This window comes from Nicotiana sylvestris, chromosome 2 (genome assembly GCF_000393655.2).
Source record: "Nicotiana sylvestris chromosome 2, ASM39365v2, whole genome shotgun sequence".
Lineage (NCBI taxonomy): Eukaryota > Viridiplantae > Streptophyta > Magnoliopsida > Solanales > Solanaceae > Nicotiana > Nicotiana sylvestris.
The window spans coordinates 155,746,719-155,768,270 of record NC_091058.1 but is presented as its reverse complement, the minus strand read 5'-3'; the positions used below and the strand labels follow the sequence as shown (position 1 = coordinate 155,768,270).

The window sequence follows — 21,552 nt, the reverse complement described above, 5'->3', positions numbered from 1 at the left end:
TACAAAACGAATTCAAAAATAAAAGAAGAGAGAAAAACACTTACCCACAAAGCCATGTTGGAAATACTCCACGATAGCTCTGCATCACTCATTGCCTTAAGCGCCACATTCTCGGAAGCAACGCACAAAGGGGCAAACATCGACGCGGCCTGCTCGGAATTCGCCGAAAAGTCTTAATCCACGGGGATGATTATGTGTCGGTCAGGACCCTCCTTCCTCACTTCCACATGAGTATGTCGCTCCAAGAAAGCTCGCACATCTTCGGGATCGACGTCCGAACCTGAATCGTCTTCCTCGGCATGCACCACTCCACCTCCCTCCAACAGCAGACGATGCACCACCCTCAGCAGATCGTACAGATCCTCTGCCTTGACATACCCCTTCGGCTCTAGGGGTCCTCCCCACAAAAATGGCGTCCACCATAAAAATGGCTCATGTGCCTGACCTAGGCGAAGATGCCACTCCCGAAGTAACAATTCTTTTCTTTTCAAGATCGGTGGCGAAGGCCTTCCCGAGCTACAACCTCTTCCTTTTCCTCGACAGTGATTCATCCCCGTTAGAAGGCTCATCAACAAGGTGGTAGATAGGCCGAGAGGAGATCTCATCTCGTATAACGACGTCATGAGGAGAGTCCTTTGTTGGTATAGTTTGAGTACGATCCCCTCGGACGGACTCAGCTAAGGTAAATTGCATCCCCGCCGATGCGACGGCCTGGCAAAATGCCAGGACTAGAGCCTTCTTCTTGGAAGTCCTACGACCTATCACCACAAAGAGGTCGTATAAATAAACGATAACAAACAACTAAAGGTCAGAACAAAAGGAATACTTACCAGATGGAACTTTCTGCCCAAAGAGTTTGAGGAAGGCGGGCCAATCTCGAGTCCCCGCCACATGTGGTAACAAACGAGCTACCCAATCCTCAATGCCGATGAGGGTAAAGGGTGCATGCCTCTCAACTGTGCACAAAAGTCACTGGTAAATAAAAATTAGAAAGAATGAAAGTAAACAATAGGCGTACGCCACTAACACCTACGGTTATGATTCCGCTGCTCTAGAAATCCAGTGGGGTCCGACACCAAGTGTTCCATTTTGATGAAGAAATATTTGTGTCAAAACTTTCGGCTTTCCCTATCGTCCGTTCCAACCACCAACCCCCTGGTCCCACGATGTCGCAGATGTATCATGGTACCTCTATGAAAACTCGGGGAAAATAAATGTAAAAGATGGTAACTGTCGACCTCATACCCAGTCAGCTCCGCGTACTTCGTTAGTACCAGAAAAATCTTATACGTATATAGAGATATATGCGCTGGGCAAACTTCGTAGAATCAACAAAACTCCTCCACCAATGGAAGAAGTGGGAGGGTATGACCGATCACAAAAGGATATACATAAAAAGCACAGTATCCCAGTCTGTGAACCTCCACGAGGTCCCTCCCAGCTGGAACCATCTCGACATAAGGAGGAATATTATACGTAAACCGAAGTTCATTTATGTGAGTTGGCCTGGTCTCAGAGATCACCGGAACGGGGGAAGGAACAGGCTCCTTATGGAAATCATTCCTGGACATCGGGTTTCTGGGGAGTATCTCTTCTACGAAGGGGAAACTGTCTCTTTCCTCAACCGCTACATCCTCGCTATCGGAAGGAGAGGCTATATACAACAGTGTGGTGTCGGAAGCCTCATCACGTTCACGGTGGGTTCGGGGCATCTTGGTAATAAAGGGTGTGTTGGTAAACCTAGAATGAGTAACAGTGACTAAATGGAAAGACGAGAAGTATAGTTACCGGAACTGAGCTAAAGAACTGAAAAAGATGACTAAAGGAAGCAATACATACACAAGGAAGGAAATGACTAAAAGTTCCTGAAAAAATAAAACCTTTACCTATTTATCTCGGGAAGGTGCTTAATGATGACGCGCATGGGAGTGATGTCACATCTCGATAAACTACATCAACCAAGGTTCCGTGGAACACGTCGCTCTCTCGACCTCGTCCAAACCGGCGCAATTTGATAGCCAAATTCTCCAACAAAAACGAACGATGTCCGCTTATCAAGGACGTGCAGGGCCAGGACCTCAACAAGCGTAGGGACTAAATGTATGAGTCCAAATTTGGCCACCACGACAGCAGATAAGCATGACATGGAACGAGGTCACCACAACACAACGACTGATGGCTGTTGTGACAAAGGACGACGACCAAGAGCGGGCAGCCGAAATAAGATAGTAACGGTAGTCTAAACTTAGAAAGAGACAGGAAGAATATGCCTTTCGGATATTCTTTATGTTGTACTTTTTAGGTTTTTTGGGAAAATGTCCCTTATAAATAGGAGGAGTTAGTAAACAAGAGGGGGCTGTCACTTTGAGAGAAGAGAGAGCACATTGTAAAAAGGAGAGAAGAATATACGAAAGAATTGTCTTACTCACTTTACTCAAATATATGTTGTTTAACTTTCATCTATAAACCTCTGGATTCCACATTCATATCGGTTGCATATCGTTTCACATCATCAGAAACAGGAGGCATCCAATCGGTTGACAGTCCCTTTATATTTTGACCTTTATTATTTCTTGCATTCATTGCATTTTCAGGTTATTATATATGTTTTGCTAATCATAACGCGTTGAGTATATCACTTAATACTTCTAAACCATTCTCATTATAGTAGAATTTCGTTCCACTTGATCTAGAAATTATTGAGTTCAACTGAGATTCACTCCGTTAGTTTGTTATTAATTAGTTTAGCAATTATTTGCTCAAACAGGTCTATCAAAATATCGTTCGTTTTTTTTACTCTTTACAAAATAAATTCACATTAGAGAAACTGTAATTTGATAATTTTTTCCTAAAATATAGGAGTTCAAAATCAACTAAAATATTAATAATTAAATCTTTCTTTATTTGAATTATGTAGAAAATACTAAAATTAGGACTTTAGAAATTAGAATCGGTTAAGATTTCAACTTACTAAGTCTTTTCCTTAATGGAACACATCCATGTTAATTTGTTAACTTTTTAATAATGGAGTCGTCAAATTAGCGAAGCAATGTTGTCTTCAACATACAGTGAGATCTATCTATAACAACATCTCTATATAACAACACTTCACTGTATAGACCAAGTTTTTTTGGAACTAATTTTTATGTTATATTATAATATATGTTCTTTATAACAACACTTCATTATAACAGCCAAAAATATCCGGAACAAACGTGATTGTTATAGAGAAGTTTGACTGTAGCATATAACGTTTGGTTTATTAATTATTAAATCCTTCTTTATTTTAATTATGTAAAAAGTCCTAAAAATTTAGGGCTTTAAAAATTATAATCGGTTAAGATTTCAACTTGCTAAGTTTCCTCAATTGAACACGTCTATGTTAATTTATTAATATTAGGACTTTAGAGTTATTTCATTAATTAAATTAGTTATTTGAATTAGTAGGAAATCAACAAATAAATAAAATTAGTTAGAAACTAAAACATACCATGAAGTAAGAAAAGACGAGAACGAACCAAAATGCAGTTCGTTTTAGAATAAAGTATATTCATGGTTCTATTATGTTAAATATCACATTATGGTGGATGTCTACTCTTCTTCCATGATCTTCATCTCAAATGCTTAATGACATATTCAATGACATACTTTGTATGTTCAATGACATATTCCATGATATATTTTCTTCATTTTTTATGCTTATATAAAGGCCTTGTAATATATAGGAAAATACACACAATTGAAGAAGAAATAAGAATCTCTCTTCCTCTCTTTCTATCTATATCTCTTAGTTTGTTTTGCTTGTTCTATATTGTTATTTTGGGTTATATTTTATAACACGTTATCAGCACGAGGCTCTACCATCTCAAGAAGATCTTTGAGAAAATTAAGGTATAACTTTCTCAAATTTGTATTTTTTTTCTAAATGTCTGATATTATGAAAAGAAAGTTCGTTGCCCTTGAAATTTCGGGTAAGAACTATATGACATGGGTATTGGATGCTGAAATCCATTTAGATGCAATGGGTCTTGGAGACGCCATTAAAGATAAAGATAAAGCATCTACACAAGACTGTGCTAAGGCCTTGATTTTCTTGCGCCATCACCTTGATGAAGAGTTAAAAACTGAATATCTCACAGTGAAAGATCCATTTGTTTTGTGGAATGGTTTAAAGGAAAGATATGACAACTTAAAGTTGGTCACTCTTCCACAAGCACGATATGATTGGGCTCATCTTAGGCTCCAAGACTTTAAGTCTGTTTCTGAATATAATTCTGCTATGTTTAGAATTACTTCCAAATTGAAACTCTGTGGAGATAATATCAGTGACTATGATATGCTTGAAAAAACGTTTACAACGTTTCATGCTTCCAATATGGTCTTACAACAGCAGTACCGAGAGAAAGGCTTCACAAAGTACTCTCAGTTGATTTCTCTTCTACTTGTGGCTGAACGAAACAATGAATTGCAAATAAGAAATCAATTTTATTGCACTCTATAATTCTTCTTATGTAGTTCTTAAGAATATTTTTTTCCGAAATTTTATAAATTTCACAAACAATGAGTAATATACTATTAATTAGTATTCTGGTCTCAGTGATCTTTTAACGATTTTAACTTTCCTATACATTGCTTTAATTCTCTTCAAGAAAAGGTTTACAAGCACCCTGGAACAACTTTTGTTACTTCACCCTCAATTTTTTTATGAGTATGTTCTTTTCTTACACGGATCAATTATGTTTCATGCAATGTGTAGGAAAATGCAAATAATTTATACTTGTAAATAAATTTGTTGTAGTTGTATTAGTCATATGTGTACTTGTATTATTTTTTGCGTAATTATTTGTATAATAATTAGAATTTGCCAGAAAATGCATTAAAGACTACTATTTTTTTTTCAATCTGCTAGGCAAGCGCCTAAGGCTAGTTTTTTTATTAAAAATATAAAAGAAAATACAATAATTAGGAAATTATCATTGTCTTCCTTCAATGAAAGGAAATAGACTTTGCACTCTATTGTAACGTATTATCAAAATTGAGCATAATACTCCAATTGATATCACATTATGCCTACTAAAACTTTGTAGTTGTCAAAACAACCCAAGTGAGTCCATGTCGACGTTGTATCTCCAGTCCAAAGCGTCCCAGTTCTAGAGTTAAATTTGATTTTCGTGAATAGACCCTTTTCAGCAACTTCACGTTGACTCCACCAATTTGGTAGCTCGGTACTGTAGCATACTGTTACTGTAGCAGCCGATTCCCACACTTGATCATGTGATGTCCCCTTGAGATTCCCCCACTATTGAGGGGGCCAAGGTCCTTGGCATTTGCACCCAATGTAATGCACATGCCTACAATGTGCTTGTCTGCATTATCAACTTCATTGTTTGGTATTTGAACCCATGCTTCACATGCTTTTGCTCCTTTTGATACATGAGTTTGTATTTCCAAAAAATAACCAGCATCATGCTAATGTCTTTCCATGTGCTGCAAACTTTTCCATTGCATTTCCAAAAGAATGAACTACGAGCAAATGCATGTCCCCCTTTATTTTTTATTTTTTTGTTGTCGAATCCCCATGCGCATGCCTTCTTTCCCATGTGTATGCCAGTGTGCAAATCCTTTTGAAAACAGGCGTGCATCCCTGTTGGAATTTAAACTGTCCTCCCAATTGTTGTAGCTCGTCGACCGAGTAATCTCTAGGACCCAAACATCTTGAAGCATTCATTCATATAGTAATGCTAGAAGCATGCGTGTATTCCATGTCTCTGATTACATCTAGTTTTGTTATCCCAATGCGCATGCCTTCATATTCTCTCAAGCTGCTGGACGCGTGCTTACAAAAAAACTCGAATTTTGCTTCCAACAATGACTCCTCGATCCCATGCATTTGTTCCAGGCGTGCCTGCCTTTGGCGTTCCTTTTGTCTTGATGGAAAACAAGACATTCCCAAGTCATTGCCCATTGGCTTTCTGAAAGCATAAGATAATATACTCGTAATGGCACCTGCATGAGAGAAAAGATAGTTAGAAATACCAACCATTATATACTCCTCCCTTAGGATTTGAATATATTGGTCGATTAAGTTGACATGGCTCCTGCTCTTCCTTTTATCTTTGCTTCTTATCTCCTGTCCACCTTCACCCTTAGACTTGGACATTGCAACTTATCTTCATTAACTAACCTCCTTCCATGTGCATCTAGATGCCAGAATTGTTGGCATTCTATTTCTCCATGATCTAAAGCATAATTAGCCAAGTGATCTGCCAGCTTGTTGCCCTCCCTATGAATATGAGTAACTGTGTAATTGCCCCCATTCATTAGTTGCATCATTTCCTCTACCTGCTCAGAAATGATCCATGGTGGTTTCCAGATCCCATCCATTATCGTTTTTAATAACATTGAGTCAGTTTGAAGCCATACATGAGAGTATTGATGAAATCTGCAGAACCTTAGTGCTTCTACCATGGCCTTCGCTTCAGCTACTGTGTTTGTTGTCTCCTCAATCTCCTTCCCTACTGACTTGACTATGTCACCATTTTCATTTCTTATACAAAAACCTATTGAGCTCCTACCTGGATTTCCCCTCGATGCACCATCCGTATTAACTTTTAGCCATCCTGCACTTGAAAATTCCCACATGACTTTGGTAACCTTAAGTTTAGGAGTGAAATTTTCCATCATAGCTAATAGATCTTGCCATTTGTGAGGTACCATGTCTATCCCAGGCTTTCTCACTTTCACCAATGCCTGGAGATTTGATGAAACTTGATAAATCACCCTGCTAGTTGTCACAGCATCACCATACTTCATACTATTTCTTCTTTTCCAGAGTTCCCAGACTACACATGAGGGGAGTGCTTGCATTACTGGTTTGAGCCTTAAGCACACATTTGCAGTCCAACATTTTGTGATTGCTTGGTGCAATGTTAATCCCTCCACAACTATTCCTGCCCTCGATAGAAAATACTTCCAAGTTGTCCTTGCAGTTTCTGATCTAAAAAACAAGTGCTGAAGAGATTCCTCGTCAGGCTGTACACAACACCAACATTTTGATGGCATGTAGTAGCCTACCCTTTTCAAGAAATCATCTAAAGGTAGCTTTGCTTTCCACACTTTCCACATGAAAAATGCTATTTTAAAAGGCAGTCCCTTTACCCAAATCATCCTATAAGCTGTTCTTGGTTCGTCTCTTCTTCTAGTATACTCCCATGCTGACTTAACACTGAAATATCCTCTTGTTTCCAGCATCCAACAAGGCATGTCAAGAACCTGCTGAGTTGAAGGTGGTTTGATTTTCTCCAGAATGTGTATTGCTAAGTCTTCAGGAAGTATTTCAAATAGCATGTCCACATCCCACTCACCATCTAAGGTAACATCATGTACATTATGTACAGTTTCATTAATGCCAAAGTCCTGAGGAACTAAAAAATATAGTGCCCCAAGACCTGTCCAGTTTTCAAACCAAAATAGTGAGGATCCCCTTTTTGTTTGCCAAAAGATTTGATGTTCAATCAGATCTCTGCATTCCAACATTTTTCTCCAAATGTGAGACCCCCTTTTCCATGGAACAATTACAGAATTCAATTTTTTACAGTATTTCTGACATACGAAAGAGCTCCATAGGCTTGGTTTTGTTCTGAAATTCCACCACAACTTGCTGAATAATGCCTTTGCTACATCATGCAGTGACCTGAAACCTATTCCTCCTTCCTCAACTGGCGTGCATAAGGTATTCCATGAAGCCCAATGCCTACTAGTTCCTCCTACAGAGCTGCTCCAGAAAAACTAAGCAAACAATTTGTGCAACCTATTTATCACATAATTTGGAGGGTTTACAACTGATAATAGATGCATAGGCATGCTTTGCAGTACATGGGATATGAGAACTGCCCTGCCCCTACTGATAATAACTTACCCTGTCATGATTGGAGTTTGTCCATTACCTTAGTAATTAGGGGCTGATAGTATTCCAGCTTTCTCCTTGCATAAAATATAGGACAACCTAGATATATGATAGGAAAATCATTCCTATGAATGCCTGTGATCCTTTCCACCTTGCTGACCACTTCCATGTCTGTTAAATGATGCAGGTACACAGCTGATTTGGTCTTGTTAACAAGCTGCCCAGATGCAGCTTCATATGCATTCATCACTTGCATAATCAGCATCAAAGATGTTTCATCTGAGGATGAGAAAATAATCATGTCATCTGCATACGCCAAATGATTGATCTTTGGACTCCACTTTGGCATCCCAAATCCACAAAAATACAGGTTAGTATGTAGTGTATTGAGACCCCTAGATAATGCTTCTGTTGCCAATATAAACAAAGTTGGAGATACAGGATCACCTTGTTTTACTCCCCTAGAGGACTTAAAAAACCCATGAGCTTGACCATTGATTAGAATAGAATACCAATTGTTTGAACTAATCCAAATACAATCCCTATCAACCTTTCTGTGAATCCCATCTTTCTCAGTACCTTGGTTAGGAATAGCCAAGATAATCTATCATAAGCTTTGGTCATAGCTAGCTTCAGGATGACATTAGGTCCAGCCTTAGTTCTAAGCCTAATGTCAGTCACTATCTCCTGAGTTAGAAGGATGTTTTCTACAATATTCCTGCCCTTAACAAAACCTGACTGTTCCTCCGATATCAGACTTGGAAGAAATTTCACTAGCCTTTCATGTACCACCCTCGATATAACCTTATTTGAAAAGTTACTGAGGCTTATTGGTCTTAAATCAGAAAAAGTGGTAACTTCTTTTTTCTTTGGTAGCAGAACTAGGTTGGTGTGTGTTACACACTTGGGTAGCTCATGACCATTGAAAAAATCCCTCACCATGTCATACAGGTCATCCCCTATTATGTCCCAACAAGAATGATAGAATTTGCCTGTCATACCATCTGGCCCCCCAACACTATCACCATTAAGTCAGAGTACTGCCACTTTAACCTCCTCTTTTGTTGGCTGCTTAATCAATTCTGCATTCTACTTAGTGTTAATCAGATTAGGAACATGCTCTATGATATCAAATGATGAAAGAGTAGTTGCTTCTGTGAACTGTTCCTCGTAGAATTTGATAGCCTCTTCTGCAATTTTTTGTTCTTCTTCAATCCAGGTTCCTCCACTATTTTGAATTCTGTTAAGCTGAAGTCTTTTCCTTCTACCTCTCAGTTGTGTGTGGAAGAACTTAGTGTTCCTATCCCCTTTCTTGAACCAAGTCATGCCTGCCTTTTGTTGCCAATATTTCTCCTCTAGTGCAAGACATTTGATCAATTCTACCTGAACCTTTTGTAGCCTTTCCCTGTTCATCCCTGTAGGATTTGATTCAAATTATGCTTCATGAACCATCACTACCTCCTCCATGCTTGCTATCTTTTGGAAAATATCTCCAAATGTAGCCTTACTCCACAATGAAAGGGCCTTCTTTAATTTTTTTAACTTGTGATTAAAAAGAATATAAGGATTTGCACTGAAATCAGCAGTCCAATTCTCTTTCACCACATCTTTAAAAGTTGCATGTTCCACCCAAAAGTTCAAGAACTTAAAAGGCTTTTTATTGGTGGAGTCTCAATATCACACTTCAGATACATTGGACTATGATCGGAACCAGTCTTTGACAAATGTTGCACCTCTATTCCTGGAAATGTTTGTTGGAACTGAAGATTGGCCAAACATCTATCTAGCCTTTTGAATATACAGTCTTCCTCTGCTCTCCCATTCCACCATGTAAATATGCTACCTTTAAATCGAAGGTCGAAGAGATTGCAAGTGTTGACGCAGTGTCAAATATCATCAATTTCATTCAATGACACAAGTAACCCACCAAACTTCTCTTCTTCGTCCCATATTACATTGAAATCTCCTCCTACAAGCCATGGTGCATCCATATCCCTTGCCATTGCATATAATGAATCCCATAATTCTATCCTCTCAATTGCATCACATTTAGCATATATCAATGTTAGGACAAACTCCACATGCGATTCAGTATGAAACAATCGTAGTGTTAATTGTTGCACCATATTGTACATAACAGTTACCTCGAATACCTCATCTATGAAAGCCCAGATCTTGTTGGAAACATTTGAAATTGCTTGTGCAAGTCCTATCTTGTTTCTGTACCTTTCCAGTTTTTTTGCTTGTTGCTTTAGCTCCATTAATCCTACAAATTCATAGTGATTTTGCCTGTGCATTTTTGTCAACCTTTCAAAGGCCTGTTGTGTGTTGACTGACCTTATATTCCAAATGAGAGCATTCATCACTGATTGTTTGATTTAGTTAGCATTCTCCTTATGTGCACCCCAGGTTTTGGGGCTGCAAAATTATCTTTTTGTTGCTTCTTCTTACCTTTTGCTGCTGATTTTGCCTTTTCCACTTGCGTAGGTGATAAGTCACCTTTCCTTGCAGCATTCATAAGGTGTTGGGTAGTTGATTCGTGATCCATGTCGTATCCTGATCTACCAGGTTCTTCTCCTTCTTCATTGTCTTCCTTCCCTCCTGATGTAGCTCCAAATGCATTCTTTTTAGGGACCAAGGCCTTCTCTTCTCCTAGTTTTAATAGCTGCAACTACTTTTTCTCCAATGTAACAGTAACATTTACTATTTTTGTTTTTTGTTTTGGCTGTTTCTCCTTCTCTGTTGTGGTGTGTCCTTGTGGGTCTTCTTGTGATTTCTGAAGTTTATCGTCTTCTGTTCCTCCAGGATCTCTTACCTCTAGGCCTCTTCCTTCATAGTTTCTAATTTCTGTGACTTCTGCTATCTGATAATTATTGTTGTGCTCAACAATTTCTGATTTTCCCATTATTAAAAAATTACCAGTTGTATTGTTGTCATTGGCATGGAGCTTTCCATTTACACTTTGCTCATCTTCTTCTTTGTCCTTCTCATTTGGTTCCTCATCAGCTTGTGCTCCTAGTGGTACTTCGTTCTCCACTGAATCATATTCCCTTTGTGCATCTCATAGCCTGCCTCCACAGCGTTGCACTCTTTCTTTAAATGTAGACGATTTTGACCCTTCTGCTTGAGAATTTGGAGTTTTATTAAGTTCCTTGTTCACTAATGTATCTTGTGATGGGATTTCCTGGCATGATGTATTGATCTTCACTATTCCATCTCCTGTTTTATCCTTAAAAACTTCTTTTTACCCATTGTGCAGTATCGTTTTTTGCTTTTGATGCCTTATTTCTATTGACTAGACCATTAGTCGAACCAATCCCCGATGAGTTAAGATGAAAAGCTTGTGCTGCTGGATTTAGCTTTCCCTCATTATTGACCATATGTTTTGGTTTTTGCTTTGTAGATGCTTGGTTATGAACTGCTGTACTGTTTGTTGCTTCATTAACTGCCACCATTGCCAATTGATTAACAGGTTCTTCCTCTTCATCCATCCCTTGTAATATTGCAAACTTGTTAGCTACTTGAACATGATCATTATCTTTATTGTCTACTGCCACCAATTCCTTACCACTATTGCTTTGTGCTTCTGCTTGTCTATCTACAGAGCTTGTACACTCCTTGTTCTTATTGTTTTCAAGCTGCTTAGCTGGTGCCATCTCCATTCCATTATTATTGAGACTAGTATTTTGATTTACTACATTTCTAACTTTGTTGTCCTTCACCTCCTTCCATTGCTCTTTTGCTGTAACATTCACATTACCCATGACCTTTCTACTAGATAAAATCATTATAGGCTGTGAGTTCCCTATGTCCTGCTTCTTAGCTGTATCTGCTTGGTTAGCCTTCTCCTTCTTCACATATAGTTCAGGGTGTATCCTCCAACATTCAAATTGATCATGCCCTTGAAGTTTACAATGTCTGCAATATTTAGGCAGCATGTCATATTGAATTCTCACCCATTCAGTTCTTGTTGTTCCATTAGCTTCATTGAATATGTCCATCCTCACCTTTTTAGGCAAATCTGCAAGTAGATCAACTAGTACCTTCACCCTAGCACAACTAGGTTTAATTTTATTAATTGTTGCCATGTCTAGATGCATAGGTTTACCAACTGCTGTAGCTAGAGAAAATAGACATTCCTTCACAAAAAAGGTTGTCAATAGACCTGGGAATGAAATCCAAGCCATTGCCTTGGGTGTTTCTTCATCTGCTCTAAACTTTGAGTCGTAAATCAATGGCCTAAGCTGATATTGATAGCCATCCCTGTCCTTTATGTAATGAGTTTTTGATGAGAAATGAAGATAGTCCTGCCTTAACGTCATTCTAATCAAAATGTGCCTATCCCTTAGAAATCCAATGTTACACTCACCTTTAATTCCGCATTGAATTGGTATTAGCTTATGCAGTTGTTGAATTTCTGGGCTGCCATAAGAACATTTACCAACTATTGCATATTGTAATCCTTCGATGATATCCATCCTTTCTACTTCTGCTTCTGTGAACTGAATAACATGCTCTCCATTCAATATTGTAGGTGGACGAATGAGAATTGGCTCAACTTCCTGTTGCTCATGCATTGCAGCATTTAAAGTGCAAGGTTTCAGAATTTTGGAGTAATCCATCGGTTGTTTGTTGTTATTTGTGTTCCCTGATGTTTGTGCAATGTTTAGAGGAGGTTGGGTAGGCAGTGTAGCCATAAATGGTGGCTGGCCACCTGCCTGTGTGTTCATTACAGTTGTAATTCTTTAGCACTTTAATTACATGACAAAGGTGCAGCAGCTTTGCAAGAAAACGATGCTACTGTAATTCGAATTAGCTTCACGTTACTTACTGCTTATGGCTGTGAATCCAATTTCACAGTCCAAATTGTAAAAAATAATAATTTCGATTTAAAATGAAGCTTAGAATTCAAACCAATCTTAGAAGAGAAGAGAACACTTTCACGTTATCAAAACAAGTTGTTGTGCTGAAAAGTAGCGCTGGAATTAGCTGAATCGCTAAAATTGAATGAAGAACACTGTCTGCTACAGTAACTCGTGAAAATGAAATTAAGATCTACAAAAATTGACTATAGATCTGAAGTTGAAACCAATTGGGTATTATTCGTAAGGAAATTATGTATCTTTTGACACCAAGTTTGGTTAGTTCCACCACCGGATGCCGGAGTTATGACCAGAAAATGATGACGAAATTACTATTCCTTCTCTTCCTAGAGAGAAGGCAGAGAAGTTGTTCATATGACCTCGTCCCTATATTATTTGAGAGGTTTTATCCAGTAGTGCTTGGGGGCCGTCAATCCACACTTTTTTTTCTAACCTAGAAATCCCTGAGAGGCTTCGAACCCTTGGCATGAGTCAAACCCACACAATCACGCATTGCGCTATTACCACTATCATTAAAGGCTACTATTGAATTATTGGTTTAACTTTATTTCTTTTCCATTTTTCTCTAAAAATACTAATATTTATTCATATACTTCTTTTGTATGTCAAACTATGGGAAGCAAATATGGATATCTTTCAAAGCAAACTTGGATCAAAGTTCAATTATAAAAATATTTGCTTAATTGATTCATGTACGACACATACAATATTCAAAGAGAAGAAATATTTCTCTCATTTAAGTATGTGTAAGGCAGATATTACTACAATTTCTGGTAGTAGTAATCTAATTGAAGGCTCTGGAAGAGCTACTATAACTCTGCCTATGGGAACAATAATTATCATTGAGAATGCAATGTTCTCCTCCAAGTCCAAGAGGAACTTGTTGAGTTTTAAAGATATCCGCAAAAATGGATTTCATATTGAGACAATAGATGAGAATAATATGGAATATCTCATCATTACCAAGAATGTCTCTGGACAGAAAAGAATTATTGAGAAGTTCCCATCTTTATCTTGTGGCCTGTATTGGACAAAAACTAGTGCAATTGAGGCACATTCTACCTTAAACCAAAAGGTTACTGCTTATAATACTTTTGTACTTTGGCATGATCGATTGGGCCATCCTGGATCAATTATGATGAGACGAGTCATAGAAAACTCAAATGGGCATCCATTAAAGGATTTGAAAATTCTTTTAAATAATGAATTTTCTTGCACTTCTTGTTATCAAGGAAAGTTAATTATAAGACCATCACCAACAAAGGGTGGGATTGAGTCCCCTGCGTTTTTAGAACGTATACAAGGGGACATTTATGGACCTATTCACCCACCTAGTGGGTCGTTTAGATATTTTATGGTCTTAATAGATGCATCCTCTAGATGGTCTCATGTATGCCTATTATCATCTCGCAACCTCGCGTTTGCAAAATTAATGGCACAAATAATTCGATTACGGGCACAATTTCCCGATAATCTAATTAAGTCTATTAGACTTGATAATGCTGCTGAGTTTTCATCCCAAGCATTTAATGATTATTGCTTATCAATTGGGATAAAAGTGGAACATCCTGTAGCTCATGTTCACACTCAAAATGGCCTTGCAGAGTCTTTAATTAAACGTGTGCAATTGATAGCAAGACCGTTACTCATGAAAACGAAGTTTCCCACTTCTGTTTGGGGTCACGCCATTTTACATGCAGCAATGCTAATTCGTCTCAGACCGACAAATTATCATAAATATTCCCCGTTGCAATTAGTTTTGGGTCATGAACCTAATATATCTCATCTAAGAATTTTTGGATGCGCTGTATATGTGCATGTAGCACCCCCATATCGCACCAAGATGGGTCCCCAAAGAAGGTTAGGAATACATGTTGGGTTTGAATCACCCTCTATTATTCGTTACCTTGAAACATTAACGGGAGATTTGTTCACTGCTCGTTTTGCAGATTGTCGATTCGATGATGCATTTTTCCCAAAATTTGGGGGAGAAATTAGTGAAACAAAACGTGAAATTTTATGGAAAAATACATCATTGTCTCATCTTGATCCACGTGCATCTATTTGTGACACAGAGGTGCAAAAGATTATCCATTTGCAGAAAATAGCAAATCAAATGCCAGATGCATTTACGGATTTGAAAAGGATAACAAAATCACATATCCCTGCAGAGAATGTTCCAATCCGTATTGATGTCCCTATTGGACAATCTTCTAGTGTCATAGCTAATGAGTCAAAAGTACGCCTAAAACGTGGCAGACCATTAGGTTCTAAGGATAGAGATCCTAGAAAAAGAAAAACAAATGATCAAGATGACACTACGAAAGAGTCTCATAAAGAAATTCACGATTTAACCAATCCTGAGATTCATGAGGAAATCAATGAGCCTGAGACTCAAGAAAATAAGGAACTATCAATAAATCCAATCGATATTGAGACAAATTTGAATCAAATGGATATAGTGGCAGATTACATCTTTGCATATAATGTTGCATCTAGCATTATGCAAGAAAATAAGGATCTTGAACCTCAATCTGTTGGAGAATGTCGACAAAGACTTGATTGGCCAAAATGGCAAGAAGCAATCCAATTAGAGTTAAGTTCACTTGCAAAACGTGAAGTTTTTGTCCCTGTAGTCCAAACACCTAATGGTGTTAAGACTGTTGTCTACAAATGGGTCTTTGTACGCAAAAGAAATGAGAAAAATGAGGTACAAAGATATAAGGCATGCCTTGTTGCACAAGGATTTTCACAAAGGTCTGGTGTCGATTATGAAGAGACATATTCTCCTGTTATGGATGCTATAACATTCCGTTATCTCATTAGTTTTGTTGTCCATGAAAAGCTTGATATGCATTTAATGGATGTAGTTACAGCCTACCTTTACGGCCCACTTAATAATGAGATATACATGAAAAATCCCGAGGGATTTAAAATGCCTAATGCACAGAATTCAAATTCCCGGAAAACATTTTCAATCAAATTGCAAAGATCTTTGTATGGTCTAAAGCAATCAGGAAGAATGTGGTATAACCGTCTTAGTGAGTATTTATTAAAGGAGAGTTATATAAATGATGTCATTTGTCCATGTGTTTTTATAAAGAAAACAACATCGGAATTTGTTGTACTTTCCATATATGTTGATGACATAAACCTTATTGGAACTCCTACAAAACTCCAAAAGGCAACTGATTATTTAAAGAAGGAATTCGAGATGAAAGATCTCGGAAAGACAAAATTATGTCTCGGTTTGCAAATTGAACATTTGACAAATGGGATTTTTGTTCATCAATCTGCCTACATTAAAAAGGTATTGAAACGGTTTTACATGGATGGAGCACATCCATTAAGTACTTCGATGATTGTTCGATCACTTGATGTGAATAAGGACCCGTTTCGACCTCAAGAAAAGAATGAAGAGCTTCTTAGTCCTGAAGTACCATATCTTAGTGCAATTGGTGCACTAATGTATCTTGCTAACACTACAAGGCCTGACATAACTTTTTTGGTTAATGTCTTAGCAAGATATAGCTCTGTTCCTACAAGGAGACACTGGAATGGGATCAAACACATATTGCGATATCTAAAAGGGACTACCGATATGGGCTTATTTTATGGCAATGATTGCAATCCCGATCTTGTTGGTTATGCCGATGCTGGGTATTTATCTGACCCGCATAAGGCTCGATCCCAAACAAGTTATGTGTTTACATGCGGCGGCACTGCCATATCTTGGCGATCGACTAAGCAATCAATCGTGGCTACTTCTTCTAATCATGCTGAGATAATTGCTATTCATGAAGCAAGTCGAGAATATATTTGGTTGAGGTCTATAATACATCTTATCCGAGACAAATGTGGTTTTAAGTGTGAAAAACTACCCACAATTTTGTATGAAGACAATGCAGCATGCATAGCCCAATTGAAGGGAGGATTCATAAAAGGAGATAGGACAAAGCACATTTCTTCAAAGTTATTTTTTACACATGACCTTCAAAAGAATGGTGATATCAATGTGCAACAAATTCGTTCAAGTGATAATATGACTGATTTGTTCACCAAATCTCTACCAACATCAACCTTCAAGAAACTGGTGTACAAAATTGGGATGCGAAGACTTAAGGATGTGAGTTGATGCTCTCATCAGGGGGAGTTAATACGAGTTGTACTCTTTTTCCCTTACAAGGTTTTGTCCCACTGGGTTTTCCTTGCAAGGTTTTTAACGAGGCAACCAAAAGACATATTTCTAAACATGTGTATTCTTTTTCCTTCACTAGGATTTTTTTTCAAAGAGTTTTTTTTCCTAATAAGGTTTTAACGAGGCACATTATCTTTGGACATCCAAGGGGGAGTATTATGATAAATATCACATTATGGTGGATGTCTACTCTTCTTCCATGATCTTCATCTCAAATGCTTAATGACATATTCAATGACATATTTTGTATGTTCAATGACATATTTTCTTCATTTTTTATGCTTATATAAAGGCCTTGTAATAGATAGGAAAATACACACAATTGAAGAAGAAATAAGAATCTCTCTTCCTCTCTTTCTATCTATATCTCTTAGTTTGTTTTGCTTGTTCTATATTATTATTTTGGGTTATATTTTATAACAGGTTCAACATTCTCTTAAATTGTAAACTGAATATTTGACACAATCATGTAGAATAAATTATTTTTCCATGACGAAAAATAAACTATTTTTTCATCAAACATTGTATAAGACAATATTTTAAAACTATGCTGGATAATTAGAAAAAATAAAAATATTTAAGAATATAGTATAGAAAAAAAATAGTTAGCAAGAGTCAATAAAAATAAAATTTCAAAGGAAAAATATCATATCCAAATTTTTATCTTTGGAAATAGAATGCATACTACATCAATGAATAAGCTAACTAGCTAAAGCATTAAATTGGTTCATTTTCAAATTCCTCACATAAGTAAAATTATTTTTCAATTAACCGAATAAGAAGAATATTGAAGATCAAAGAAATTAGAAAAGACACCGAACTCGATTATAGCATAGTATAAAAAATTAAATAGGTAAAATGCAAACTTGAAGAAATAAGGATAAAACAGAAGAAGACAAAGTATATTACAAATAGGTTGCTATTAATATATTTTTTTACTTTTTAATTTTTTCAACAAATGAAAAATCCCGCTAGATGCCTCGCTTTTTAGGGCAGCCTCTAGATGCCTTAGCCCCATCCCGAGCTGGCTGAGCGGGTGGGGTAGCTACTGGTGATGGTATCATGGGCCGAAAACTCTATTGTGAAACCGCACTCAACAGTCTAGGGCAATCCCTCTCGAGATGACTCAAGTCCCCGCACTCGAAACAACCCCTCTTCTAACGGAGTTGCTGCTCCTGATAACCCGAGGGACTGGCTAGGGAAATCTGGGAAGATGAGGCACGGTAAGAACTCTACGCTGGTAATGCACTGAATGATGACTGACCCTAACAGGCTCCGCAAGAACCGTGGCTAACTAATGTACCACGATAAACAGGACGAGCCATCTGAGCATACCTGTAAGGATGACCCTTGATGTGGTGGGAATGAACCCCCAGAAGAAACACCACTAAAACCACCTGAACCACGAAGCCCCTAGGCCTCCCTCTTCTTACGCTCCTAACTATGAACCATCTCTAGATGCCGAGCAACATCAACCACCTCTTCAAATATAACACCTGATACATTCTTTAGAGTCATAACAAAGTGCACTCTATAGTTGAGGCCATCAATGAACCTCCTAATCCTCTCACTCTCTGCAGGAACCAACTAAACCGCGTGATGATCCAACTTTGAAAATCTCATCTCATACTGAGTCACAGACATACCCTCCTAGCGTAGCTCCTCAAACTGCGGGTCGGTGGCATAAACTTCTTCAAAAAGAGAACAGATAACTCGTGCCATGAAAGTGATGCAGCACCGACTGGCCTACTCTGCTCATAGGTCTCCCACCATTTAAAGGTTGCCCATATCAGCTGAAAAGTAGTAAATGAGACTCCACGATTCTCTAGAATACCCGTCGTGCGAAGAATACGATGGCACCTTGATCGAGGCTAACCCTGCACTACTATTGAGTAGCGAGAGAGGGTCAAAATAGCTTTTACCCGATTAAGGTCGGGATCGATTTCCATAGGAAGCTAGAAGTTGGAGTTGGGTGTATGTCTAAAGTGGAGTTGTATATGTGTTCCAAATTGCACTTCTTAACATTTTTGGGTTTTTCATTTACTTCTAATTTTATCAAACTACAATGCTAAATTAAACTAGAATAAGCTAAGAGTAAACTATTGCGAGTTGTTCAAATGGTTAAAAGGCACTAGGGTAGTGACTTTTGCCTAGGTGGTCAATTGACGGATACTTGAGTCTAAGGCATGATTGACATATTTGGGGGGTATGATATAATGGTTGCACGATTTTATCCACTCTACGCCTCTCGGTGGTTCTAGTGATTTTGCCCGAATTGACTTTCTCAAGACTAATTGGGTATGCAAATTTGCACAAGCAATCAATGTTCAAGTCGGGTATTACTATCTCTAGGTTTAACCCTTTAACTGGGGCTATCAATCTCTTGAGTATGCCCCAATTCCTTGTTGGATCAATTTTAGAGACTTAGGCTCTCTTTCTCAAGAAGAGCCAAAGTCAACTAAACACAAACTAGTGTTTGCAACCACCAATTCAGCAATTAAACATGAAATTAGCCCAAATATCAAACACTCATAGTCAATCTAGCCCGAAAACACAAGACCTATCAATTACCCACACTAGGGTTGAGCTACAACCCAAGCTTATGAGTCTAGCTACTCATAATTAGAGAAGAAAACAAAGAAATAGATGAAGAGAAACTCATATTAATTAATTGCTCAGATAAACTAGAAGATTCAATGTTGAAATGAAGCTAAAATTACTCAAAATAGCTAAAATATTCAAAGTTACGAGCGCAGCCTAGTACCAAAACTATCTGATAACCTAAAAATGAGAAAAGAAGCTATTTATACTAGGCTAAAAAATCTAGACAAAAATACCCATACGGGGCTAGTGCGGAATGCACAAAATCATGTGTGGCCGCACTAAGGCTCTTGACTTAAAATTCAGCTCTCTGAACTCGGGCAATGCGTACCACACAAAATCGAGTGCAGCCACGGTGGCTTCTAGTGCGGTCTGCATGAAATGGACCGCAGACCGCATTGGGCTTCAAACTCCAAACCGGCACTTCTCTGATTCTTGGCTCTGCGGACCGCACTAAATCGAGTGCGACCGTAGTGACTCCAATGCGGTCCGCATTAAATCTCAGGCGGCCGCATTGCCTGTTAGCCTAGAAATCAACTTCTCTGAACCTCACTTGTGCGGATCGCATAGAATGGTGTGCGGCCGTATTAGGCCTGTTTTGCTTGAGCTTTGTCTTGTCTTGGTACTTGTGCAAGTTTCACTCCTTTTGGAGCTGATTTTTGACATCTTGTCACTTTGTTAATCAAACCTGCAATCAAGCACAACTTGTGAGCCTTTTGGGACTATTTTGTACAAATTTCTAATCAAAACATAAGCAAGAAGGAGTGTAAAATGTATCAAAATCCCTAGTTATCAACTCCCCCAAACTTAAGCGTTTGCTTGTCCTCAAGCAAACAAAATAAGACCCACCCCTTAAGTAAAATTCCAAGAAGATTCAGTTGTCCTAAAGTGCCCTCATCTAGCATCAATTGGGACTAACAATTGCCCTCAATACAAATGAATCATTAACAACATTTTACTCTTTGAAACACCATAGATTAAGTGCGACACAAGAGCATCAAGAGTTGACTCAACACATCAAAGAACTCTTTCTATTACTTTGGTCTCTGTAGAACCCAAACTCATATATCCTCAACTCTCCCAAAGCAAACCTCACATTTAGAATAGTAGCACCCAGAACGAGGTTAATGGAAAATCACTGATCTCTCTCAAGGAAAAGTCACGAGTCCGACTCTAAGTACCATATGCTTGCCTCTTATGCGAGTCACCACTAATGTAAGTTTCATTCAACTCAAGATCATATAGGGCTTTTATGGAGACATAGTGAAGGCTTTTGGTTTAGGGTAGGTAATGTTTGGTCTAAGTAGGTTCCATCTTCCCTTAAGCACTTCTTTTGTTTCATTTTGGCTTAAATTCATTTGACTTTTTGAGTCTTTTCCTTCTTTCTAAGGAGTTAGAGAGACACACTGTCACTCTTTCTTGTACATTTCAAATCTTTTCTCCTTTCTCAACTTTCCACACCTTTCATTCTTTGCTTTTCTTGAATCCCTTTTTTTTAATTTATTTTTTATTTTTTTATTCAATTCTACTTTGAGCATTCTTTTTGTCTTTTTGCTTTTCTTTCTTTTTCATTGCCTTTCCTTTTCTTAATTTTGTACCTTTTTACCACTTTTTTGCCATCCTCGTCTCTTCCCCCAAACTTATACTTCTGCCATGTGCTAAAGGAAAGATCGGGTGCCAAGAGAGGGTATCTTTTAAAACAGGTAAAGGCTTGTATCATGGTTCTTTGAAGAAGAAAAAAAAGTTTAAAGCTCAAAAGGATTGACTAGGGATCTTATTATTGGTAGGTTATGGAAGTGTTCAAGCTTATCATTTGGACCAAGGAGAGCCTATAATCATGTCTCAAGTCAAAATTCACTTAGGATTTCGCCTCAACAAACATTCAGGGCAAGTTCTATACCAATAGCTTGGGACTTGGACTTGCAATGCAATTTCTCACCACACAAGCTATGGGATTGCTACAG

General features: G+C 38.0%; 1 protein-coding gene across 1 annotated transcript; it reads left to right on the top strand.

Moving 5' to 3' along the window:
- The first annotated feature begins 3,982 nt into the window (after nt 1-3,982).
- LOC138885830 (uncharacterized) lies at nt 3,983-4,501 on the top strand. The gene is made up of 2 exons (XM_070166814.1): nt 3,983-4,194; nt 4,288-4,501. Exons 1-2 carry the CDS (start codon nt 3,983-3,985, stop codon nt 4,499-4,501), a joined length of 426 nt encoding a protein of 141 aa, XP_070022915.1.
- The last annotated feature ends 17,051 nt before the right edge of the window (nt 4,502-21,552 follow it).